At 43.6% G+C, this 27822-nt stretch overlaps 1 protein-coding gene and 1 long non-coding RNA gene across 2 annotated transcripts in view; one reads left to right on the top strand and one right to left on the bottom strand.

Moving 5' to 3' along the window:
* The first annotated feature begins 8781 nt into the window (after positions 1-8781).
* LOC128325041 (bile acid receptor-like) overlaps positions 8782-27822 on the top strand; it is a 33918-nt gene continuing 14877 nt past the window's right edge. Inside the window, exons 1-4 of the mRNA XM_053250415.1 lie at positions 8782-9163; positions 20295-20421; positions 22865-23227; positions 25851-25991. Coding sequence (XP_053106390.1) covers positions 20331-20421; positions 22865-23227; positions 25851-25991 — 595 coding nt within the window. The 5' untranslated portion in view covers positions 8782-9163; positions 20295-20330. The remainder of the gene's footprint in view (positions 9164-20294; positions 20422-22864; positions 23228-25850; positions 25992-27822) is intronic.
* Positions 20819-27822, bottom strand: part of LOC128325043 (uncharacterized) — a 30549-nt gene continuing 23545 nt past the window's right edge. Inside the window, exons 2-3 of the long non-coding RNA XR_008307235.1 lie at positions 25782-25908; positions 20819-22589 (exon numbers count right to left, since the gene is read on the bottom strand). This is a non-coding gene — a long non-coding RNA (uncharacterized LOC128325043). The remainder of the gene's footprint in view (positions 22590-25781; positions 25909-27822) is intronic.

Here is a 27822-nt window from a genome sequence, read left to right as displayed (position 1 = left end):
CACTTAGGAGCAATCATGTCTACTGACCTGGTGAGTTTGCTGTTCAAATTCTTAACCAGGATCACTGGCAGAGCCAACATTAAATCCTTCTAAGGCTTCTTGGAATCCTATTGGATCCAATAACCTTCTCGAGTGCACCATCCTAATAATTCCCTCATCCCTGCAGAGGTGGGATGTGGCTGTAAGTCCAACTTTAATCAGATGGTGGTCCATCCATGACAATGGGAAAATCACAGGATTCCCCATTCACGGAACACCATCCTGATCAGAGTAAAGGACCAGAAGCATGTGACCTGCAATGTGTATTGGTCCCAAGTCTGCTTGGGATAAGCCCATAGTTGTCATGGCTGCTATGAACTCCTGAGCTGCCCCAGACAAATTGTTCCCAAAGTGAGATTGAACTCCCCCAACACCACAAGCCAGAGGACTCCAATGCAAAGCCCAATATCAAGTCCTTCAGTTCAGTTAGGGACTCTGTTGGACAGCAGGGTGATCGGTACACCAACAGAAGTCCCAGTCTATCCCTGGTTAAGTACACACATTCAGTATGGTCAGATGCTTCAACAGGGATCCTGCTAGGACCAGACTGAGCCACCAGCCTCCCCCAGCCAAGCCTCTGATGTACATACAAGGTCAGCACTTTCATCCATAATAAGATCATGGATGACTTCAGATTTATTCTGGACCAACTTGGCATTCCAAAGGAGCAAGGTGAGGCTCCATGGGCGATTGGCACTGCTCCCTAAGGTGAAAGAACTGGCAGAACAGCTGGAAGGGGAAACAGCTAGTAGATTTCTGATTTCCCTTCCCCTGTAATGGCTTGCCAACTTGCCAATGTTATTCTTCTATTCCCCACCACCACTGGAATAGCTACCCTATAATCAGTGGACACGGCCCCTGCCTCCCCATCTCCAGACAAACCTAGACACGTTATAAACCAATCTCACCCAAGGCTTAAAACAACAGAAGCAAAAATATTAAATACCCACCCACCACTACCACACAACCAACACACACACACACACACACACACACACACACACACACACACACATATACACACACACGTAAGTTCCTGGGTCACGAGGACTGGTCCTCACGCTTGATTGTCCCCCAGAGTGGTGACCCCATTTGGTATCACCCTATTAGTGGTGGGCCTGCCTCTGCAGGCAGCATTTCTATATAGGCCCAGAGTTGGCTAGTCTGGACATGTGGTACACAGGAACTGCTGACTCATCCTGAGCCGCAGTCCTCCACGAACTCCACACAAAACAGCAGCAACCACCAAAGTCCCACAGGTCACACCTGAGGATGAAGAAGTCATACCGCATCCCAGTGCACACTGTGCAAGCTCTGGAGTGGCTGCTCTCAGTAGAACAACTGCTCCACTCTGTGTGGCAACTCCTCCCCCTACCCTGGCTCGCTGCCCAAAATGGTGTCAGGCGAAGCCCAGCTATCATGTGGCAATTGCACACATGATCACCTGCTGAACCAATGAGCCGTTGGTTCATTCTACCTTGGTAAAAAGGTGGGTAGAGAAACTGGGCTACCCAGGACTAGAGCAGCCAGGAGCAGAGGGTTCCCAGTGCTCCAGATGACATGAGCTGCCTGGGGCAACAAAGACCACTAGAATGAACAACTACAGTAGATAGATAAAACATTACATGAACATTTCTGTCTTTCTCAGTGGCCAGTGCAGCAACCCAGTGTGTGCTAGGGTGGAGGGACAATTTTATAGCCCTCAGGGTTATACTTTTGGGAGTCACAGTTAGCTTCAGAGGCAAAGGGAGATCCAAATGACTACAATTGCCCCTTCCTTGAAGCTTGTGTTCACCATTAGCAGCACAAGCACTTAATTACTCTGCTGAGATTAACTCCTATTCACATGTTAAGCCCAATTCACACATTACGTTCAACACTCCTACAGTGTACACAAGTACAGATCTGTACAAAGTACAGTTATTCACATTTTATCTTGAACCCAAATACAGTAGTACACCACTTTATCTGTACACCACCCTAATGCTAATGCATTTGAGGGGCCTATACCCAGGTCCACTGTTAAAATGAACATAGGTATATCATTCACACAAAAACACATAGAAGTGTACAGACATATGCACACTCATATAACATAATGAGGTCATTCACATGATTACAAGGGGGTGGGATGGGGGGAAGGCAGGAATCTACCTGGCTTCCCCCAGATGACCACATCTGCCCATAAGGGCATTGCCATGCAAGTGCCCACATGAGCGGCTTGGCAGCAAGCCCAACAGCAGTCATGGTGGGAGGAGCAAGCCGGGACTGCCAGGCATTTGCACTACCTGGCTGCTCCTTCCCCTTGGCTGCTGCCCACACAGGAGCAGTGTTGGAAGCAGTGGCGGTGCACATGACCATGGGTGAGGCAGGAAGGGTTTTTGCCCCCTCCTCCTACCTAACGTTTAACCTGGGTAGCCAATCTGGGCAACCCAGGGATAGAGCTTCTAGCTCAGGAAAGCTCCCAGTGCTATAGACAACCAGAACTCTCTGGGTAGAACAGGGTTAACACTGGTAGCTATGGTTGTGAGAACAGCCATACTGTAAGGTCTGAATAGGACGTTAGAGCACTGGAGAAAGATTGGGAGTTCCAAAAACAACAACAGCATATACTTCATGTTCATCATGTTACAGAAGAAGAAAATGTATAATTATGAGACCAGAGTTTATAACTACAGCAAATATCTTCAGAGGAGTGTGCCACTAAGTTCAGAAAAGGGCTGAAAACGTTTACATCCCACCCACCCCGAAAGTCTGTTATTTAGCTTCAAGCATGTTGTAAAGTTTCTGCTTCCAGATTATTAAGGCAGAACAACAACTGTGTTGCACTCTCATTCATTGTGGTCTGCAGAGAGAGAGAACGCGCACAGATATTTGGGTTACTTGGGATTATTTAAGGAGAGACTTGAGGCAAAACAAGACTCTATGGGTCCCAGAAGCTATTTAAGATTACAGATATTACCGTGTAAATTACTAATACTACAGCAGCAAAGGTAAAGTGTGCCGTCAAGTCGGTGTAAACTTCTGGCGACCACAGAGTCCTGTGGTTTTCTTTGGTAGAATACAGGAGGGGTTTACCATTGCCTCCTCCTGCGCAGTATGAGAGGATGCTCTTTTCAGCATCTTCCTATATCACTGCTGCCTGATATAGGTGTTTCCCATAGTCTGGCAAACATACCAGTGGGGATTTGAACTGGCAATCTCTGGCTTGCTAGTCAAGTCATTTCCCACTGCGCCATTAGGTGGCTACTATACCAGTAGGTTTTTCCTGTGGGAAACCACTGAACATAGAACTTGATTGGTAATGTTGACAGAAAATTTATTTTATTTTATTTATTTTAGATAAAATTCAAACCTTTGGATTTAGAACAAATGGAGCCTGATCAGCATCATTTTAAGTAGGGAGTCAAACCTGTTCATGTTAAATGTAAAATTAATATTTGGCTTGTACTCTGGTTTGATTTTAGAATCAACCTGAACTGGATCTGAAAAGTTAATCAAAGCTTTATTTTTTTTTTAACCCCATTGAACAGACCAAACTAATTTGACTTCCTGATTTTAGGGGAGAAGATTGAAAGTCTGGATGCTCAATGAGAAAAGAATCTGCCTTGTAAAATGTCTGGAACTAGACAAAAAGGAAACACCAAAAAGCTACTGGTTAGAGAAATGCCATTAGCTTTTTGGCATTTCTTATGGTACAGTTCTAGATGTTTTATAAGGCTAGAGGAGCTAAATATTCAAAAATCTGAACTGTAAGAGGTTTTAAAAAAAAAGAAATTATCAATAAACTTGCATTCCATACCCCTCCAGCATTTCACAGATGAAAATAGGGATACTCTTGTATCCTTCTAATATCCCTAAGCTCACAAAAACACTCCCATGACACAGGGTCAGAGTGGGCCCTAGTACAAAATGTGAAGGTGGGGCCCTGTCCCTTCCATCTTCTTCTGAGAGGTACAAGGGAAAGAGTAAAGAACATGCTTTTGGTATACATTCATCAGTGGGCCCCCTCCCTCGGAGGCCCAGAAACATTTGCCCCCTTTTGTTCATTTGCAGCTACACCCCTGCACAGGATTGAAGGCTGTTCCTCGCCAGCTGTGCAGTGCAATAATTTACACTGCAATCGCTTGTTCTAAAGCAGATATATTAGTAAATGGATAATAAGTGGGGTTTTTTTTAAAAAAAAGTTCAGACAATGTTTAATCTCCCAATGGACATTATTGTGTTTACTATAGGACAGCTGTAATTCAAACAAATTCAGTAACAATTAGTGCCTTGATAGGCAGTTACGTGGGAGATGAAGGGGAAGCAGAGCACTGGCATTTTGTGTTTAGACAAGCAAGAAAGAATGAAGTTGTCCACAGCCTGGATCTTGTCATTTGACTAAATGTTAAAAAGGAGCTATACTTGGAAAATATGATTGCCCTATAAGATGCTATCATATTTGACTGTTCAAAATGAAAGCACAAGCTTCAGCATGTGAAATGCACAGTTGTATACTAGGTGTGCCTTGGTATTCATAAATATGAATTTATATGCCTGTGTACTAGAGGCAAAATACAGTGGGTCCCAGTTAGATAATTACTTCTAAAGTCTCAGAACTTTAGAAGTAAATATCTAAAGTTTACTTAGATATTTACTTATCTAAAGCTTACTTAGATATTTACTTAGATATTTTTAAGGGGCAAAAACCTCAAGAAAAGAAACTCTAGTGCAGTGATTCTCAAACTTGGGTCCTCAGGTGTTATTGGACTTCAACTCCCATAATCCCCAACCAAAGGCCACTGAGGCTGGGGATTATGGGAGTTGAAGTCCAGTAACACCTGAGGACCCAAGTTTGAGAATCCCTGCTCTAGTGCATGTGTTCATTAGAGGTGTGCAGAACCAGCTTGAATCAAACCAGGTTCAATTCAAACCAGCCCAGTTCAACTGGTTCAAACTCAAACCGAACCGGCCTTAAAAAATGGTGGCCGATATGAGTTAGAACCAAACTGGGCCCGGTCTGTTACAGACCAGTTCAACCTGGTTCGACAGTTTGAGGGGCGAGGCTTGTAACAAGGAATCCGGTGAGGATTCCCCTTTACAAGCAAAGGGGAATCATGCCTTTAAAAGGTTTCTGGTCACCCTTTGGTTTCTGTGGTCATGCAAACGGCCTCCACATGGAGGTCATGCAAATGGCCTCTACGCATCTGTGAAGGCTGGAACCACGCCTCCACTGTGCAGGCTGCACTGCACAGGAGGAAGCAATGGTAAACCCCTCCTGTATTCTACCAAAAAAACCACAGCACTCTGTGGTTGCCAGAAGTTGACACCGACTTGACGGCACACTTTACCTTTGCTGCTGTAGTATTAGTAATTTACACGGTAATATCTGTAATCTTGAATAGCTTCTGGGACCCATAGAGTCTTGTTTTGCCTCAAGTCTCTCCTTAAATAATCCCAAGTAACCCAAATATCTGTGCGTGTTATCTCTCTCTGCAGACCACAATGAATGAGAGTGCAACACAGTTGTTGTTCTGCCTTAATAATCTGGAAGCAGAAACTTTACAACACGCTTGAAGCTAAATAATAGACTTTCGGGGTGGGTGGGATGTAAACATCTTCAGCCCTTTTCTGAACTTCCTGGCACACTCCTTTGAAGATATTTGCTGTAGTTATAAACTCTGGTCTCATAATTATACATTTTCTTCTTCTGTAACATAATGAACATGAAGTATATGTTGTTGAATATATATATATATACACTGTTCTTTAATGTAGCAGCACATTTATAAGCCATGGAGGTGGAGGGACCCAAAATCCATGTTCAGTGGTCCCTCTACTTACGAAATTAATCCGTTCCGAATGCACATTTGTAAGTCGAAAAATTCGTAAGTCGAAAAGCGGTTTCCCATAGGAATGCATTGGGAACGGATTAATGCGTTCCGGAGCCTAGAAAAAAGACCCAGACCCCCAGTAAGGCTTGCAAACTGCACAGGAACATTTCTTTTCAAGAATAAACAGGCAGTAAACAGGCAGGCAAGTCAAGGAAACCGCATGTAAAATTCGTAAGTCGAGGAAACCCCATCTAAAAATTTGTAAGTCGAGGAAACCCCATCTAAAAATTTTTAAGTCGAAAAAACCGCATCTAAAACTGCCGTTTGTAACTCGAAAAATACTTACGTCGAGTAGTTTGTAAGTCGAGGGACCACTGTTGTTCAACTTTCTGCCACAAACCGAGTCATCAGCCCATCAAGTCACCCATACAGGCCAATCTATAGACCAGTCCAATTCATAGTGCACCACAAGCAGAAGCAGGAAACAGGTAGGTACCCTAGAAAGATATTTGCAAAATGTATAGCTCCAGATGATTCAACCAAGAAAGCAAGGCCAGATGCTAGATAGTTCCATCCTAGTGCCAAGTGTGGTGATCAGTCAATCTACTAGTAATACTGGTGATATGATGGGCAGTGCTCTGTTGAGGCAGGGGGCCCACCAGGGCTGCTGTGCACTTTGAAAGGCAAACCAAACAGTATAGGATAAGGCTCCTGCAGAAAGACTTTAAAAAGAATTTCCGGGCAATAGTGCAGCACACCTTCTGTTGTTTCTAATGGAAGGAAGCGCTGCTGCCCGGAGGCACTTGTTAAGTCAGCAGCCTCATCCCTAAATTGAGAATTGCAAGCAGCCTCATCCCAATAGGGAATTGACAGAGGAAGTGTGGCTCTGTTGGTCCTTTTGGATCTCTTGGTGGCTTTCAATACTATCAACCATAGTATCCTTCTGGAACGTCTGAGGCTGTTGGGGGTGAGAGGCACTGTTTTACAGTGGTTCCGCTCCTACCTTGAACAGATTCTAGATGGTATTGATGTTGATTGGAGATTGTTCTTCAAAATCTGAGCTTAAGTATGGTGTCCCTCAAGCCTCCATACTTTCTCCAATGCTTTTTAACATCTAAATGAAACCGCTGGGAGAGATCATCAGGGGATTTGGAGCTGGATGTTACCAGTATGCTGATGACACCTAGATCTACTTCTCCATGTCAACTTCTTCAGGAGCTGGCATATCCTCCCTAAATGCCTGCCTGGAACTGGTAATGGGCTGGATGAGGGAGAATAAACTGAAGCTGAATCCAGATAAGACGGAGGTGCTTATTGTGCAGGGTCAGAACTCTAGAGACGATTTTGATCTCCCTGGGAGTACTTCTGGATCCACACCTCTCCCTGGTTTCTCAGGTTGAGGTGGTGGCCAGGGGTGCTTTCTATCAGCTCCGGCTGATACGCCAGCTGCGCCCGTTTCTTGAAATCAATGACCTCAAAACAGTGGTACATTTATTGGTAGCCTCCAGATTTGACTTCTGTAATGCGCTCTACGTGGGGCTGCCTTTGTACGTAGTCCGGAAACTTCAGCTGGTTCAGAATGCGGCAGCCAGGTTGGTCTCTGGGTCATCTTGGAGAAACCACATTACTCCTTTACTGATGGAGCCACACTGGCTGCCAATAGGCTTTCCGACAAAATACAAAGTGCTAGTTATAACTTACAAAGCCCTAAACGGCTTGGGCCCTGGGTATTTAAGAGAGCGTCTTCTTCACTATGAGCCCCACCACCCATTGAAGTCATCTGAGGAGGTCCGTCTCCAGTTACCGCCAACTCGTTTGGTGGCTACACAGAAGTGTGGCCTACACAGAAGTGTGGCCTCTTGATCGCTGCCCCAAGATTGTGGAATGCGCTCCGTGCTGAGATACGATCCTCCCCATCTCTGGCAATTTTTAAAAAAACACCTGAAGACTCATCTTTTTGCCCAAGCTTTCTCAACTTTTTAAAATTGTCTGTTTTAATTTCATGGTTGTTTTTAAACTGTTGATTTGTTTTAACTTTTATATGTGTTTTAATTGTTTTATGTTAACCGCCCAGAGATGAAACTTTGGGCAGTATATAAGTTTTTTAAACAAACAAACAAACAAATAAATTGTTAGGGCTGCCTCTGAAGTTGGAAAGCAGCCTTGGTGGGCCCTGATGGAGTGCTGCCTGTTATGTTGCCTACAACTACTAATATTAAGAATAAATATCTTCAATTTATATCTCACTTTTAAATCATCAGATACTCCAAATAATCATCACACCCTCTCCATTAGCCCGCACTATGCGGAATGGTTCTGCTGTAGCTCATGTCTCCCCAATGTCTCCCGTGCCACTTTGTAATTGATTAAAGAAAAACCTACACCATTCATAGTTGCATGTTCCCAGTGGGTCTATACCCTCATCCAGTAAGTCTTCCTAAAGGCAATTTTATGGGGGCAAAATTCTATGCTACCCAGTGTCCTATCTAGTTCTTCTTACAACCTTTAGAATTCATCTTTGTTTTAAAATTATTTTAATGTTTTAATCTGCGTTGTATTGTATGCCGTGAGTTTTGGGTGGTATATAAATATGCTAGAACAAACAAGCAAACAAAAATAAAATGCCCCAGTAGGTAGGAGTGTGAGGGGTGTGTGTGTGTGTGTGTGAGAGAGAGAGAGAGAGAGAGAGAGAGTGTGTGTGAGAGTATATGTATGGTAGGAACAGAGTTCTCTGACCCCCATAGCCCACAACAGAAGCACCAGTATAATATATAGAAAATGTTAGAATCTGTAGATGAAGTTCAGGGCATAGTTGGGTTAATCAATACAGATCTCACAAAAGTTTTGAACATCCCACTATTAGGTAGACAATCTAGCAAGTTATAAAGTGCCCACAGTTTGCCTTTTCATTAAGTCGTGTGGGTAATCTGTGGTATTAATGTGCAAGGATGTAAGTGTGAAGCAATCAAAATGAGGAAATGCCAAACTCTAAACCAAGACAACAAAAAATCTAGAGAGTTGGCTAGAGAGAGATTGCTGGGAAAATGTGACGTGAGGGTTCCAGTGGCCTCTGTCCCTGATGATTCGGTTATTATTTGATTTATGTGGTCTTGCTGCTGCCCTTGCTTTGACCCTCAGAAAGGCTGTGTGGGAAGTTTGTGTCTCAGATAGAGGAAAGCACTGCTCTGTAAAGTGTTTGGAGCCAAAGTGAATGCAAAGAAACTAATACAGGAACACTTTGCTCCAGATGCAATACGGGTTGCACCCCAAGGAGGAATGATCAAGAGGGCAGCTCCCTGCGACTGAGTGTAAGTATTTTATTCTCTTTTGTAAATGTGTGAAGGCAGTCTTGACATAATTCTATACTTCGGAGATGTCATGTCAAATTTCATTTGATTTTCAACATGCAGTACAAAATGAAAGATGCAGCCATTCAGTCTGTTTACAGAAAACTTTATTTCACAGCTGCAAAATATTGGTAGTTTACAATATACTAGTGCTATATGAGTATACCTTCCCACTGTATCTGTTTAATGGAATTGGATCTTGCAATGTAATGAATGTGTACTGAATTTTGAATTCAGTTTTGAATCCATGCATATTTTAGTATTTTAAGACTGAGTTATTGCTATCGAAATGTGACATCTAAACATGGACAGGTGCTTCCTAGGTTGTAAGGAAATCTTTGCTTTGAAATTAATATTTTTTTGGCGGGAGGAAATCTTTGGCAGGACAGTCAGCCCCCATGGAAATAGGCTACCCATTCATAAAGTGTCAAGAGACAGGAGCAGCAGAGTTCTGTATCCCCTCCAATATTTCACACGTGAAAATAACGAGCCTCTGGTGTCCTTTTAACACCTTCATTCTCCCACCAGCAATCACTTGGTCACCCCTTTCATTATTACAAGCTTCTGAATGCTCATCTCTGCTTTTTGTATGAAGGGTCGCCAACTTTTAAATCAGCACCTGATGTTGTGCTGTTAACTTTCCATTAATCTTGACATGAAGATCATTGTTATCACTTGCAGGTGAAGCCGCTGTTAAAGGCATAGCAACATGGGACAGTTGAAATGCTGGCCATCCTCCCAGGAGGTATTCATCTGGGACAGGCTGTTATGCACTGTCCTGCTAAGCAGGGTGTGTTAATACATTAGTAGGATGTTAGTTGTAGTGTTGTACATTAGTAGGGTGTTAGTTCCCACAATCACAGTGAAAGGAAAGCTAGTGAGTTTACAATTTCTAAATAGGAACAAAGGGACAGTGGTTTACCTGGGACAGGTACCAAAACAGATAAATTGAGAGAGCTAAAGGTATGAATGGAGTGGTAAAGTTCTGGCTCCTCAAGATTCAGTACTATTAGCAGGCTATAATGGGGTTGTCAAATTGATCCATCCTATACCTGATAAAAGCACGTCTTTGTTGTTATCTTTTTGCCCAGTTATAGTGTTAGGATGATATTTGAAGATTATTCTCCTTATCAAGCCAGCCAGCCAGGCTTAGAGACTTTAAGAATGTAAGAAAAGGGAAACAGCCCACTCTCCCATTGCCTGCTTTTTGTACATTGTTTCTTTAAGATTCTGCACTTCATTTGTGACAGAAGCTGCAGCTTATACTATCCACCTCTGAGGACACCTCTATGTGGCTGTAATGAAAATGAGGGGAAAGATACCTCATAAAAGGCTTGCCAACTAGTACAAGAGTTTGGTGCAACTGTAGATGTTTTTTTAAGTGCAAACTGTGCTGTTCCTGATAGTCCTTTTGGGCTGCAGTGATCAGCATGGGGATTAGTACAATACAGTTGCATGTGGAGTAGGAGTGTCAGTCAGACGTGGTGAATCAGTATGTCCAGCCCCAATTCCCACCTGGAAGCACCCATAGATCATCCAGAATGGGTTCATTAATGCATTTAGCATAGAAGTAGCAGAGGGTTTGTTCAAGAGGTAACTAAATAATGCTTTACAAAATCATCTTTGCCAAACCATGTTATTGCAAGGCATTCTAAAAATTTTGTTGATGCAGACAGTTGTGGGATCTGCTCAGAGAACCATTAAACCCCTGATCCTTAAAATGTTTCCATAGGGCCAAATTACACATTATTTTATGAACATGCCATGAAGCTGCATACTTGGTTTTTCCTTTGTTAAACAACACTTTGGGGGCTGATCTGGATTGGGACTGCAGTGGTGATGACAGATCCTTTAACCAGGGGGAAAAGTTCTCGCTGGTGGTGGGCGCACTGAGGGCTGATTTAAATGTGACAAAGGATCGTATATAGATTATCATGTGTGATAACCACACCCAAATGTATTTTGACGAAAGTACATACATAATAGCAAGCCAAAAGTGGCAGTGCTTCCCACCACTGAAGGCAAAAAATACATATGTGTTTGTGCAGTGAATGTAACAAGTGATCTATGCTTTATCAATTATATGCAATTGATTTCCTTGGAGCTTTTGCCAGAGGTGCACCTAGGTAATTTGGAGGCCCCCCTCCCATCCCACTGCATCCTCCTCCTACACATACACACACCGGACAAATGCAATATTTTTGACACGTGGGTTCTTGAGGGCACAGACAGCAACTGAACTCACAGAATGTAAAAATATAAAACAGGTATCAGGGGCATAGGAAGACCCCCAGGGGCCAAAACCTGAGTGGGGAGCCCACCTATTGCATACACCACACCCCCTGCATCTGATGTCAGATGCAAGGGGCGGGGCAACAAGCATCTTGCCGCCACCTCTACTCTACCCGCCCACCGCTGTTACTTAGCTTGACCTCCAGGGCATGTGCGGCCCGTGAATGTGCCTCCAGGGGGGTGGGGGTGGCATCTTTAAGTGTAAACAGAGCCAGTGCTCCGTGCCGCCCAGCAACCCCCATGGCGGGGAATCGCCTCCGCCACTCACCGGGCTGCTGGCGGGGGCTTGCCTCCATGGGAGCCAGGGGACTGGCGGAGGCGATTCCTTGCCATGGAGGCTGCTGGGCGGCATGGAGCACCGGCTCTGTTTACACTTAAAGAAGCCACCCACCCACCCACCCCAGAGGCCCATTCACAGGCCACGCCTGCTCCAGGGGGTGGGGGTGATCAGAGAGGGGCAGGCCACCTCCTATGGCAGTGGTGGGCAGGCGGCGGCAGTGGGCCTCTCTCCTCTGGCCGAACTGTGCACCTGCAGAGTTCGACTATGGCGGACATTGCATGCTTCTGACGTCACAGGTATGTGATGTCCACCACGGTCAAACTGTGGAGGCGCGCAGTTCAGCTAGAGAAGAGAGGCCCGCCGCTGCTCCCACCGGTGCCATGGGGGGTGGCCTGCCATGCTTTGATCACAGGACAGGGCAGGGGTGGCTGCGGCTGTGGGGTGCTTTCTTTGGGGCCCCTGAACCATTTGGCCCAGGGACATTTGTCCCTGCTTGTCCAATGGGCGCTATACCCATGACAGGTATATTTATGCAAATATGCATTAGCAGAAACATTTCAACATGCAACTTCACATATTCCTATCCTGCATATTTCTTTCCCCATTCCCCCCCCCCCCGTCTCTAAAGCACTTGGTGCAGGTAACAGTCGCACTTGGCTGTCTGGCACCACCCAGGACAGACTAAAGAGTCTGCCTTAAATGGGTCCCCAAGGGGCATGGAGGCCCTGGACTTTGGCTTGGAAGTCCAGGGGTAAGAGCACCTCTGGCTTTTCAGCATGGGGCTTATACAGCACTTTTGTACGCTGAGGCTTGGGGCAGGATTGGAGCTTAACTCCGAGTATCTGCATCCCAAAATAGTTGCACTTCCTAAAACATTTTCTTGTATATTAAATTTGAATCCTATGGGTCTATCAGATGAATTTTGATAATTTTTTTAGACAGAGAGGGTCTTTCACTTTTTTTGTTTTTTAATTTTCCCATTGATCTTGCGTAAGCCTGCCACTTGGTGGCCAACTGCAGTCTTGGGCAAGATCAATAGGGGAAAAACAAAACAGTGAAATACCCTCCCTGTATGTGTGTGTATATATATTCAACCAATTGACCAATCAGCTTCAAATTTAGTACACAGAGTCCTGCTATCTTGTGTTACAACTGTGTTTGGTTACAGAGCTCCATGGCCAGTCCTTGCCTTTCCCAACTTGTGATTCCCCCCACCCCTAATTTTCCATTGACCTCGATGTTTTAAAAAACCTTGTAGCTGGGTATAGAAACATATTGCAGCCTTGCAAAACCCACAGCAAATTGTTTTTTTAAAAAAATGAGTCAAAATTTTATGAATTATTTTTTAAAATAGCAGAGGTTTAAAAGAATGCAGGGTCTCCACCACACATGCACACATACTTGCTCCTTCTGTACCTGCGTACTTGAATAGGTAGGAGAAGGCAGGATGCCCCCCTCCTCTGCAACCACATTGGCTAAAAATGGACCAGAAGGATGGCAGAGAGAACATGCAGTATGAATAATCCCTGCTTGGAAAAAACGTATGGAACCATAGCCAAATTTGATAAGATATAGGAATATGAACAGCCCCAGCTTTACTCTGAATTATGCCTAAAAATGTTTATTTCCATTTATTTCTACTTTGAGCTCTCTCCTCCTAAGTCGTCTTCTGTAGACCACTTACTCCCACACTAAAGCTGGCAATCTGAAAAGGCTCCTGTAGGAATTGCCTTGTTTTATGTGGTCCTGAGTTGTAAAAGAGTCCCCCCCACTCTGCCAAACAGGTATCCTTGTAATTGCAGCTTTATAATCTGGTGGTTGCTAAATCAATTGATCAATGCTATTCATGAAAAATTTCTGCCAAAATGGCACTTGAAAAGCTGTATAAAAAGGCAATAAAAGAACATAAAGGAATATTTTTTTTAAAAATCATGAAGCATCAAAAACAATCCTCCTGCTTGATATTCCTGCTATGGTTAGGAAATAAGCAACATTAGCTTTGATCTTATTAAAGTGCAGGCACACCAAGATATATGCCCAAGTGCCTATGAGATTATGAAAGCTTTCTTTGTAAAAATAATGATTGCTGGAACAATCAACCTAGAACAGCAGAATGCATTAGCTAATTAATTTTGATCCATCACTGTTTTAGCTACATGGAGCTCCACTAATTATATATCTGGAGCTGAAGAGAAGGTTAGGGCAGGATCAAAATCAAGATTCAAATCTGCTGCCCATATCTTATGGCTTTACAACCTTGTTTTCTTTCCCAGGATATGAGTGCACTCCAGAAATGCGAGAAGACTTTCAGTTTGAATTCCTAAAATTCTCCCTAGTCAAAAAATTTCCCTTTTGACACAACTGTCAAAATATTTACGATAGATGTTAATGTACTGTCAGTTCAAACATTCTGAAGTACTCCCTGGAGGGTCTCCTGCAAGACCTATGCTCTACATTGTGTAACAGAATGAACAGAGCATTTTTTTTTTGCCATTAATAACATGTTAACAGCTGAGCAGTGTCTTTTAGAGCCTGCAAATAACTTCTGTCAAATGACTCCACTGGGATTTGGGGTTCACGTGTTCAGATGTTACCTTTGAAAACTCATCAGTATTAAGAGCTGCATATGATAGACAATTCATTTTTGTTTTTAAAGGCAATTTTTTCCAGGTTCTCAGCACCCCAAATATTAGTCTTGTTTCATCTAAGCAACATTCCCCCCCAAACATACTGAGCACCAGCTAGTTTCCAGTTTCTTCCATATATTCACATTTTTATGGATTTAATAAAACTGGTGAGTGGGAGTCACTTTCTTGTGGAAAGATAGTGCCATTTGTGGGTGCAGAGTTATTGTAAAATTCTATTCCAATGTCCTACAAAGAAACAATCTAAGAGCCTGTTTGGCCAAAAGTGAATTTAATAATGACAATGACAATTATAATGATGATAATAATAATAGTGGCTGAGATCCAGATTAACACACATGTGCAGCAAAAGAAACACATGTGCAGCTGATGTATTCCAGACTAAAGCTATTAGGGATGTGCACGAATCAGTTCGGCACTCCTTTTGTTGAGTGCCGAACCGGTTTGAGAGTCTGGCATTTAAGCTGGTTTGGAGGCAGGGGAGGGCTTTAAGGGGCAGGAAGAGTGCTCTTACCTGCCCTGCCATTTTCCCTCTGCCGGTGCTGTGCCCAAAACCATTGCTGTGGGGCTGCAATATACCTCCCCACAGCCCTGGTGTGCATCCTATCGGAAGTGGCTAATGCGCGTGCGCATGCGTGCTGTGCACACGATTGTCAGACATTTCTGGTAAGACACACACCGGGGCTGCAGAAAGGTACATTGCAGCCCCGCGGCAATGGTCTGGGGCACAGCACTGGCGTGGGGGGATGTGACAGCGCAGGAAAGAGCACCCTCCCTGCCCCTTAAAGCTCCCCCTCGCCTTCAGGGAGTGCATGAACTCATTCGTGCACATCCCTAAAAGCTATGTGGGTGCTGGCATGTGATGCAATTTCCACTGATCTCCCCTTCCCTGTGAAAGAACTCTCTGCAACCCAAAAATATGTCCCTGAGGGCTGTACAACCCTCAGGGACATATTTTCAGGGGGCACAATGCTCTTCAGAGGGAAGGGGAGATTGGTGAAAATCACACCCAGAAGTGCCCATGCTGCTTTAGTTTGGAATGCAGCAATTACATGTATGCTGCGTTAGTCAGAAGTCAGCCAGTATATACACTCCCAGAAATGAAAGAGAAAAGGCTACAAATAAAAAGCCTTTTGTAGAACCACCAAGTATTTTTTAAAATCAAATTTAGAATATACCTTTCCAAAGGCAAGGTGATAGGATTTAATATTAAATATAAGGCTGTAGAGAATAAGCATAATTGATATAGGTATAGGATGTATGTCAGATTCCAGCTACCACCTGCTTTTTCTATTCAGCACAATCCTATGAACTACTAGTACTACAAATATATACTTTTTCAACACAATGTTTCAAAGCGGTTTACATAGATAACAAACAAACAAACAAACAAACAAACAAGATGGATCCCTGTCGCCAAAGGGCTCACAATCTAAAAAGAAACCAGCAACAGTCAGAAGAGGGGAACAGTGCTGGGGGTGGATAGCGCCCGTTGTTCTCCCCCTGCTAAATAAAGAGAATCACCATGTTAAAAGGTGCCTCTTTGCCAAGTTAGGAGGGGGAATATCTACTTGGAAACAGGCTTCACTGATTTCACTGGCTGACATCCAGACTTACATTACACCAACACGCCAGCATTTTCTGTTGTGTAGTGGAGCAGAGGTGGTTTTAAATACTCTTCCCTCCCTCTGAAAGGAAGCCTCATATGTCTGAAGATATTCCTAAGGGTTGCAGAACCCACAGGGACAAAGTTTCATGAGATACAGGCAATTGCCCCTCCCCTGTTTTGTTACGGAAAATGCTGGCTTATTGGTGCAGTGTTAATCTGGATGTTAGCCAGTAGAACCTACTCCCTAGTAAGTATGCAGAATAGATAGAGTTGCCAACTCTGCCTGAAACTATTCCTGGAGAGTATACCCCCCCCCCATCTATCTATCTATCTATCTATCTATCTATCTATCTATCTATCTATCTATCTATCTAGGCATTAAATCTCTAATATTGTTTTGCATAGTAACTTGGAGACTGAAGCTGATACCTGGAGCATTTCCAGATAGGGCTTTTAGCTCGGAATGAAAGCTGTGCGTTTGCACATCGGCCAGATTCGCACCAAAGTCTGTGCGATATATTGGGGAGCTCTTCACACACCATTCAAGTTTTGGGGGGCAAATTCAAACTTGCAGTAAAGCCTCGCAGTAAAGGGAAAGCTGCTCAAGACTCCAGTCCAATCCTGGGGTTGCCTCCCTAACAATGGGCCTTAATTCAAGGTAAGTGTGCATAGGATAACCACCACAACAAATATTTATATACCACTTATCCACAAGTTTCCAAAGCAGTTTACACAGAGAAACAACAAACAAACAAACAAACAAACAAGATGGCTCCCTGTCCCCAAAGGGCTCGCAATCTAAAAAGAAACATGAGATAGACACCAGCAACAGTCACTGGGGTACTGTGCGGGGTGTGGATTAATTGGTTAAAGGAATGGTAACATTTAAGCAATGTTCAAAAGTATTCTGGAACTCAGAAACACACAATGGAAATTTCTGTTAAAAATGTATATTTGCTGATTAAAACATGTAGACTTTGTACATGCGCAACTGATCTCATTGATAAGGGTTCCATGATTCATCAAGCTGCTTCTTTTTCGAACAAATATTTACAGAGATAGCAAGTGGCAACATTCCAGCCATGCCATACTTGTTCACCTTTTGTTGCTCTGTGCTGGAGTGAGCAGGGATTGCGAACATCACATGTCAGCAGGCTATGCCCTTTTAGGAAACTCTATAAGTCTTGCACATGCCACAAAGTAGTTTTTCAATCCTTCCACTTATTTTAATACAATTGTGGGGTTTTAAAAAAAAAAGATGTGCCATTACAGTCCAGTTCTATGGAAAACTCACTGAAGCAAAGCTAGAAGCTTACAGTGAAAGAATTGGCTGCTTCATGCAAATCAGTATGTGAAATTCAGCTGCTTCACCAGCTAATATTGTTACTTCATGGTGACAACAAAGAGTCTTGCAGCACCATAAAGACTAATATATTGCAGCTTAAACTTTCATGAGCTTGAGCCTGCTTTGTCAGATGTGTGCAGCAATAAGTAATTCTGCAATGGCATCAGAAGTCACAATTTCCTTGTTCTCAATTCCAACAATGGCCACTCTGACCAGCCTCCTGTCTACCTCTCTTTCTAGGGCCACCATATACGGAAAAAGAGGTCTCCTGTACACAGGAGAGGGAATCCCCCTGCATGACAAGCAGCACCTGCTTAAATTCCCTCTTCTGCGTGGGAGCAAGGCAATGGCAAACCATTCCTGTATTCTACCAAGAAAACCACATGGCTCTGTGGTCGCCAGGAGTCGACACCGACTCGACGGCACAGTCTTTCCTTTATGCATCTCTTAAAGATACAGGAAACCTGCTCTCTCTTCCATATAGCAATCCTCTCTCTTCCCTTCCATAGGATATAGCTGCTCCGGACCTTAAGTGCTGTCAGGTTCAGAATCACCTCTTTGATTGTGTGGTGGGTTTGTGGGGGTTTTTGGCGTGTGGTGATTTCAAGCATTTTATGTGCTTTTACTCAGTGTTTTAATGCTGTGTTGTGAGCTACCCAGAGAACAATTTATTATGGAGTGGCTAACAAAAAATGTTGTCTTCTTCGTCTTCTCCTTTGTCTCCTCCCCCTCTTCCTCCCTCGATTTTCAGTCTTCTCTGGCCTTCCCAGTTTGCTCACCACCTACCATTCCTTCAAGTTTCTCTTTCTCAGTCCATTTCCTACTCTGTATCCTTTCCCCAGTCTCATTACATCTGGCTTCCTGTCCTTTAGCTTCCCTACATCCCAAGACCACAACCTGCCCCACTCCTATGTGAAGCTTTGGTCCCCATCCCTTTTGCCCACATGGGTCGGTGTGCTTGCCCACCTACCCACTTTCTGTCCTCACCGCTCTGCTGCCTTCGCCTGCCACTCCAGCCACTGCAGGCTGCTTCTGCACAGCCAGCCTGCAATGGTGCATTGTAAAGTTATCTATGAGTAATGCAGCAACATGATTATAAGATGCAGGCTGGCTGCCGATAAGTAGCTAGCAGCAGGCGCAGTGGGCGGAGTTGGTAAGGAAAGCAAGTGGGCAGCAGGGATGGGGAGCACCCACTCTGTTGCCCACCCACTTGTTCATATAGCAGGAGGTGCATGCCCACCCATAGGGGCAGGGGGTGCTCACATGGCCAACGGGGGAGGGGTTGCAACAGTGCACACCACACATTGGTGCCCCAGGTAGCTGTGTAGGTCCACCTAGCAGACTGGCCAGCCCTGCCTTTGACTCGCTGGGTGGCAAGTAACCCAGCCATCAGTGCCCCTCCACACTTGGTACCCTAGGTGACCACCTAGTTCACCTAGTGGACAGGCTGGCCCTGGACCAAGGGATGTACCAGGAGGATGTCCTAACAGGTGTACTTTTAGTGTATTCCCTTCTTCATGTGTTCTGGGGTTGGTATCATGTTCCCTCTAACAGAGATTCCCAGATGTTGTCGACTACAACTTCCAGAATCTCCAGCTGCAATGGCTTTTGCTTGGGGATTATGGGAGTTGTAGTCAACATCTGGGAACCTGTTAGAGGGAACACTGGTTGGTTTCATTCGAACTGACCCATGAACATGTACATGTGTATGAACACCTGTGCACACATACATCATAATGTTTGAATATGGTTACAGAAGATAGGCTTCCTGCCTGTAGGCTTCCAGTGGCATCTGGTGGGCCACTGTGTGAAACAGGATGCTGGACTAGATGGGCCTTGGGCCTGATCCAGCAGGGCTGAGGAAGGGATAAAGGGGAGCCTTTTAAAGGTGGGTGTGCTATTCTAGAGCAGATCCACAGCTGCAAGGGGAAAATTATTTTTTGAGTCATTCTGAGCCAGGGGTTTCCAACCAATGGTATGTGTACCATTGGTGGTACTTTGGTATCTAGTGGTACTTTAAAGAGTCCCAGGTGGTACTCAGCAGGGGCTCAGCTATATGCTGGATTGAGCTTCCTGTTCCTGTCTGCTCCCCCCATGTTTCCTCCAGAGTCCTCCACTGACCATGCAACTTCTCCGGGGTCATTCCCCACCTCCATGTCTGCTCCTGAGTCCTCCTGACAAAGCTCAGTCAATTGCTCAGTTGGTTGGCAGCGGGCTGGTGGGCTGGCTGACTCACAGAGTCAGGCAGAGTGGCCTGAAGCATGCCAAGTGAGCTTGTGTGTGTGTGTTCGCCAAGGCCTTTTCATTCCTGCATCCTCTCTGCGCCCTCCTCTGCCAACTTCCTCCTTGTCTCCTCTCTGTCCACTTTTGTTGAAAAGCGGTATGTAAATATTCATAAAATTAGTAGTCTTTTGTTGTGAGTGGATGGAGGGTAATTTCGGTTGGGGGAGCCCTTAGCAACTCTTGTTAAGAGCAGATAATTATATTGTTTGTGGCTGTGTTCTGTTATTTGGGTGGAAGGTGGGGAGTGGCTGTCACCCTAATTGCAGCATTTAAATTTGTGTGCATGCATACACACACATGCAAAATCTCCATGGGGGTACCTGAGCTGAAAGTCTGCAGCAGAAGTGGTACACTTGGGAACCCCTGGCTAGGCTAACGAGATCTGAGAATGTTTGGGTGAAAGTATTAATGGAAAGGTTATTCAATAGAATCCAATTCTTCGTCCTTTTCTATTAATATCCTTTAATAATTTGGATATGGTAATGAGAATGCCAGTCATTTTTATGTATGAATATTTCTACTGTAATCTGCATACAGCCCCTCCAACCTTCTTTTCGACTCTGATAAATAGCTTTTGGAGAGTCTTTTCTTTTGTTGGGGTCATCATGACAATAACTAGCAGCATTCTCTCTCTTCAGATTTACTTTTTGAAAACACAAAACACACCAAAGTGAATGAAGCACTGGGAGTTGGAGCAGAGCATGGCTAATACCTTTGTGACAGTGCCTGATGGGTACTGTCTTAGTGAGCCAATCCAATATTATGGTGAGTAAAGCAAAAGAAAGTTATTCAGAAATCTGTTTATAGATATATGCAAACAGGAGTTTTCCTAACTGTTAATTACATAGGAAGCTACACACCAAATCAGGCCATTTGTTCATCTAGCTCAGTACTAGCTATACTGACCGGCAACGGCTTACCAGAGTTTCAGATGGATATTTTCCCAGATGCAAGGGACTGAACCTGGAACCTTCTGCATGCACAGCAGATGCACTTCCACTGAACTATGGTCCTTCAACAAGGGAGGTCTCACCTTTCCCCACTATACAGACTTGTCTGAAAGCCCAAGGACCTCTTGTGGGACACTTATTTACTCTAAGTCCTTAGCACTGCACAGCCAACAACAAGGTAGCCCCAGGAAACAGACACAGACACCAGCTGGTTTTAGTCAATCAATGATACATGTTTATTATAGTCAGTCAAACAGCAAGCTAGCTTCTAATTCACACACACACACATGCACACACACACACACTCACCTAGCCCCACTCCAAAGGTGATCAGTCTTTGAAAGGGGTATTGGAAGAAGCGTGGAGGCCTCACTCGGGGTGGTGATGCTTCTCAGGGGTCTTCTGGTTTCCTGCCTGACTTATAAAGGGAAGTTTCCACTCTGGTTGATACATTTGCAGTCCACTTTCATCTCTGTGATCACAAGATGTACCCATCCTGTCTTTTCCAGTTCTTTCTCCTTTACAATATCTCGGCAGTCCTCCCTGGGTTTCACCGATTCTTCAGGCCCTTGGCGTCTTTCCAAACATTGTCTGTGTCAGAGAGGGAGTGGGGGCTAGGGGCACACTTGATGCTGCTCACTCATGTGTTCCTTCATACATACCGTTCGTAAGCACTACCTAAGCATTCAATTTGTCAAGATCACATGGCTCATTGGGTTACAGAAGTGAGCTATTACAAATTGATACATTGTTTCTTATCTCTAGATTATTAAGAGCTTGCGGTTCAGCCAGTTATTTCAATATTGAACATTAATATATTGTTTCTTGTTTCTACATTTTATAACTTGCAAGTTAGCCAAGTACTTTATGCATCACTACTATCACAAAGCTAGCATAATTCTACACTCTTGCACCCAAAGCAAGAATCATGCCCTTAGTCCAACAAGCTGGCTAATTATCTGGACCATACATGAAAGACATTCAAGGATCATAAGGACCATACAAAGGTGCCATTTCAAATTGCAGGAGGAAGCAGGATTTCCTCAAGTGACACAACATCTACAAATTTCACAGCAAAGTTCAAAGACCTGCTGCTGGATATATTCAAAATTATTCAAGCAGTGTATGTTTGATATATTCAAACATATTTTTGAATATGTTTGATATTTATTCAACAGATATATTCAAGCAATGGCTGACATTATATGCAGCCTTATGAGGGGCAGAGCAACAGCTCTGTCCTCGCAAGTAGCCTAAAAAACTAGGTGCAGGCAAGGTTTGCCTTGCAAGCATAGCACATCAGAAGGGGGGTGCGGAGCAGTTTTTGCTTCCCTCCCTCCCTGAAAAAGCCCTTTTCATTGCCAGGAATATGTCCCCAAGGTTTTGCTCCACCCTCATAAGAATGTGCATCATGTCAGCCACTGTATTTTAAGACTATTTGTGGATAATTTTTATCTTCACAATGAGAAGAGATATGAATGCTTCTGAAGAATACACATAATCTGAAATATTGGGCAGGGGGCTGGACAATAACCCTTCTTCTTCCGCTCATTAATGAAATTACTATTGTGTTGGGTGCTAGTTAAAAATTTAAAAAGCGGATGTGTGCATATTTCTTATGTATGTCTCTTAATTCTCTCAGTTGCCTTGTTTGTAAAATGGCATTTCATAACCATCATAGTGTGGCTATAATACCTTGCAGAAGTGGTGTTTGCAAATTAGCATTCAACTCTTCAATTGGCATTGTAAAAATTGATAAGCTGGCGACACAATACACATATTTAAGGTGACTCCCAAGTACTCCTTTAAGATCTTCAAATTTATTACATAAAAACAGATAATACCTTGTAAAAGCGTTGTTTAAAATGTGTTAAAAGTATGTTAAAAACAAACATTTTGGTGTCAAATGCCAGTCTCAGTGTTGTTCCTCCATCTTCTTTGGATCATCTGCTTATAATGTTCACAGCTTTACTTACACACACTCTGGTAGTAATTTCAATCAAACAAATGAGATAAACAGGTGTGGGGGGAAAGACAAGAGATAAAGGGATCAATTAGCTTTGAAGCTGCAACAGATTTTATTACAGGCATATTACTTCAAACATAATATTGTCAGCAGAAGCTACAGGCATTTGTAGGCTGCCTGTTTGAAAACAATTATCTTGATATATTGTAAATAGATATGCTATTTTAGAGTTTAAAGATATAAAATCCTAAATTAATCGACTATTTGTATGTGCTTTTTCAAAATAATCTAGATGTTTTGCCAGAACACATCAGTTATCCACTACAAGACCTTGACTTCCAGACTGCTCCGTATTGTCAGTATTCAACCGTTCAATTTCCTCCAGTGTTACAGACACCATCTCCCCAGTCACAGTACAGCACATACAACTTGGACTCTCAATACAGTGATGGGCAATACATAATCAGCAACTGTGAACTCAGTAAACCCACCTGCATGGGTGCCCATAATGATGGGGGAGGTTATCTTGGACAGAAAAGACCCAGGCTGAGTCACACCACCTTGCGAATAAAAGGACAGGAGGAGCTCTGTGTGGTATGTGGGGACAAGGCTTCAGGATATCATTACAATGCACTCACCTGCGAGGGCTGCAAAGGTAATGGGGAAAAGATTTTTGTGAATGGGAAGTAGGCTGGGGGGTACCTTTCAAAGGCTGGGGAGTGCCCATTGCCCAAACATTGATTCTGCAAAACCAGGGAGACAAGCCAGATGCATAGGGAGACACAATGATGACAAATATTTATATATACCACTTTTCAACAACAGTTCCCAAAGCGGTTTACAAAGAAAGAAAGAAAGAAAGAAAGAAAGAAAGAAAGAAAGAAAGAAAGAAAGAAAGAAAGAAAGAAAGAAAGAAAGAAAGAAAGGTTTCCTGTCCCCAAAGGGCTCACCGTCTAAAAAAGAAACATAAGATAGACACCAGCAACAGCCACTGGAGGGATGCTGTGCTGGGGATGGATAGGGTCAGTTGCCCTCCCTCTGCTTAATAGAGAATCACCACTTTAAAAAGGTGCCTCTTTGCTCAGTTGGCAAGGGTCTAACTGAGACAGAGATCTGTGGTGGAGGCAATCTCTCTTTGTGTGTTATGTGCTCAGACACAACCAACCTATTCACACCTTATGTTTAACACACGTACAATCTGCTTGTGATGTATGCATTGTGGTTATTCATGCATTATGTTCAACACACATACAGAAGTACACTTCCTCTCTGTACCCAGGTTCACTTTTCAAATGAACACATGTATAGTCATTCACACAAAACCATGCACATATATACAGACACCTGTACACCCATACAACATAATGTCTGAATAGGCTATTGCTGCCCCTGTCTCTTGGTCATGTTGGGATTCTGATGTATATACATCCCCTTAGAAGATAGATGTTTCACTCCACAAGAACTGAAGCATCACAAGAGAGGGAAACTCCAAACTGGCTTTACAAGCACAGTTTAAAAAATAGTAATAAGCAGTAGCTTTTAAATAATCATCCTGCTTACTGTGACAGCTGGCTTTCCTATAAGCTAGGAATCTGCAGTTAGCATATTTGATATCATTATATTTTAATTATCTGAATGTCCCACAGGACATTCAGCTAAATCAACTTGTGCTATAACTATAGCTTTAAACTAAGCACACTATTAAACATGCATAAATAAATACATTTCCTTTTCATTTATTGGGTCTGAAGTTTGTGGACCACACTATAGCTAGTGGCTGGCTTCCTGACTAATGAAGTATGTGTGTGAGGAGGCGCTGCAGGAATGTGCCAGGAGATAAGAGGCTTTGTGGGGATCATGCCCTGGGAGCCCTCACACAACTCTACCTGTCCAACTGCACATATGCTGTTGCATCACAGAGCTAATGCTTCTAAGCCCTGCCTGTATTCCAGAAGCACTCTGCAGGATTGGAAAGGTGTCTCTGAGGGTCAATGATATGTCTTTGGTCCTGCACAGCATTTCTAGAGTGTGGGCAATGCTTGGAAGTGGCCTAGCAGCCCAAGGCCCATCCAGTCCAGCATCTTGTTTCACACAGTGGCCCACCAGATGCCCCTGAGAAATTCACAGGTAAGAGGTGAGGGCATGCCCTTTCTCTTGCTGTTGCTTCCCTGCAACTGGTAATTATAGGCATCTTGCCTCTGAGGCTGAAGGTGGCCCACAGAAACCAAACTAGTAGTCATTGATAGACCTGTCCTCCATAAATTTGTCTGACCCCCCTTTAAAGCCATCCAAGCTAGTGGCCATCACCACATCCCATGGCAGATAATTCCACCGATTAATTATGCACTGTGTGAAAAAGTACTTCCTTTTGTACTTCCTTTGTTGTGTGAGGGTTCCCGGTGTGTTCCAGCAGAGCTTCTTTAGATGTGTGCTTCATTGGCTGACATCCTGACTAATGGTCTTGTAAATGTGGTTTTAATTCATGCAGTTTTCTAGATAAGCTGGGTCCACACAATCATGGTGATCCTGGTTGAAGAATTAACCAGGATTGCTGAGCCCTGTGCCACTGATTGTGGGCACTCAGAATTTCCAGGCAATCCTGGACAAACCACTGTGGTTAATTTGTATTTAAGCAGGATAGATAATTGGGAACAAAGATGCACACACTCAAGAAGGTTGCATAGCTGAGTGGATGCTCAAAGTAACAAGGATAGTTGATAGCAGATAGCTTTGCATCATCCCCTGCAACATATATGGGCTTAGGAAGCGGTTGTACAGTAGGAGGTACACCATGAAGCTACATCAGTAATAGTTCTTGTTTATTTCAGTGCAACATTTTGCAGATAGCTTTATTACAAGTTATAATTCTAGCAATAATGATACTTTGGTACCAATATATTTTGGGGATTGTTCCCAATCCTTCTTCGTGTGCGTGCAATGCCCATAGATCTTCAAATAGCTTAATACTATTTAATACTATTAATAGCTTAATAGCTTCAAATTGCTTAATACTTTCTGGTCTTCAGGTAGCTTAATACAGCCTTCCCCATGTGGCATGCACATGATCATTATGGGGAATTATATTCTCCAGAATAAATGTCAGACTCCTTACAATAACTTCACTATTTGTCTCATATGATGATAAATTATTTAGGTAATTATGTTATGCTTGTGTAGATTCTTATTGCCAACCTAAATAGTGCACCTACCTGACTGATAAATTGTATGGTTTTTCCTTATTCTTATTCTCATCTTTCCCAATACTTTCTCACTGGTAGGATTCTTTCGACGTAGCATCACCAAAAATGCAATTTACAGATGCAAGAATGGAGGTCACTGCGAAATGGATATGTATATGAGAAGGAAATGTCAGGAGTGTCGGCTGAAGAAGTGTAAAGCTGTGGGGATGCTGGCTGAATGTGAGTGGCCCAACATTATAGCAGTCGGGGTTCTCTGACATGTGGTTCAGCTAAGAAATATTCTTTGCTAAGAGTTTGAACTGAGAGAATGGTTCTCTAGTCTCCAGAACATAGGTGGGTTTTATTTCCAGATCTCTTGGGCATCAGTATCTAAAAATGAGTTTCTGTCAAGTGTCTAAACTTGATCCTACAAGATGGCTACACTAGGCTTTGGATGCTGCAGCAGGCATGCTGAAACTAAGCAGGTCAGGGTCTGAACAGTATCTGGAGAGGGGTCACTGCCTTGAGCTTTATGATGGAAGAAAAGCAGGAGATAAATGTAACAAAGAAACATGATCTAGAAAAGGTATAGTGTAGCCTGATTCTATTCAACATTATTTAGAAGTTTGAATATGGAAATAAACGACCCTGTGTAAGCATGCTATTTTTTCAGTGACAAACAAGTGTGTACAGGATTGTACCTTAGGTTGCAATCCTGTTCACAGTTACCTGGGAATAAGTCCCACTGAACACAGTGGTACTTAGGTACGAGTTAACATGCATATTACTTCCCAGGCAGCACATTGTATTGGACTCTATGGATGTTATGCAAGGCAATGTTTGGACTTGTGTAGGTCCAATATGCTTCCAATTAGTATAGAAACTGCATGATCCTCACCTTGTTTTACATCTGCACTCCCTCTCTATGCACTCAGATACTCACAATCCGGAGACAATGTGTGTTGTGTAAGAAACGTACTTTCAATTATTTCAATACCAACATCAGCTGCTTTCTAGTAAATTTCCACATTTGCTTAACATCCAGAGTTTTTTAAAAAAATGTTTGGAATTTTGCGCTAGAGCTGCTGTCTGTTTGATCAGCTACATCTCAATAGCATACTCATGTGTATGCACACATGTATGTGTGCGCCCCAGGCTTGGGGCTGTTTCTGTTTTGACACCTTGCACGCTAACCCCCTAACCCCAGATAGCATTAAATAACAGTTTGTATTGCTCTGCAGAACTTCTAGTTTGGAAAAATAGTAGGTACTAGTGGGCCCGGGCACAGAGCATCTGTGCCTCTAGCCGGCCCGCCGCCGCCCTGCCTCCGCGGCCGGGCCTGCCGCCGCCCTGCCTCCGCGGCTGGGCCCGCCGCCTTGCCTCCGCGGCTGCCCAGCCAGGCAATTCTCCTGGGTGCGCCAGGACCAATCAGGCGCCCCCGCAGCCCAGCCAATCAGCTGGGCTGCCGGGACGCATTTTTCCTGGGCACACCCAGGAGAAATATATATAGAGAAGCTACAGGGGTGTAGCTAGGGGAGAGGGGGCCCGTGTTCACCCCTCTACCCAGTGGCTCCTTGGAGTGAGGACAATAATGAAGAAAATAAGGAAGGGGTAGAGATTTGGGGCCCTCAGGAGCTTGGGGGCCTGGATTCTTTGAACCCATTTGCTCAATTATAGCTATGCCCCTGGTAAGCTGTATTGAACCATGGGGGAGGGAACATCAAAATCTGAAGTAGATAAAAGTTTTCAATTAATAATAATCTCCCTTCAGATTAATCTCATTGGCCATGATACAGCCACAAAAACAAAAAACAAAAAATATTTAGTGAGAAAACTTTTGAGTTCTCCAGAATCCTTCTTCAGGCTGGATGTTAAGCAAAATGAAGGAAATGCTCACAGTTCCTTGTACACAATCTTAGCTATAATTTCATAATTTCATATTCAGCACCTAGGAAACATGGAGGAGCTGGCAGTAATTTCTTATTTAAAAGGGCACATTCTGTTGTGAAATGGTTTATCCCATCAACACAGAGGCAGATGCAAATGTAGCATAATACTTTAAATCTAGCCT

Source organism: Hemicordylus capensis, chromosome 4 (genome assembly GCF_027244095.1).
Source record: "Hemicordylus capensis ecotype Gifberg chromosome 4, rHemCap1.1.pri, whole genome shotgun sequence".
Lineage (NCBI taxonomy): Eukaryota > Metazoa > Chordata > Lepidosauria > Squamata > Cordylidae > Hemicordylus > Hemicordylus capensis.
Note: the sequence above shows the minus strand (reverse complement) of the source record. Positions and strands in the feature narration are given on the sequence as shown.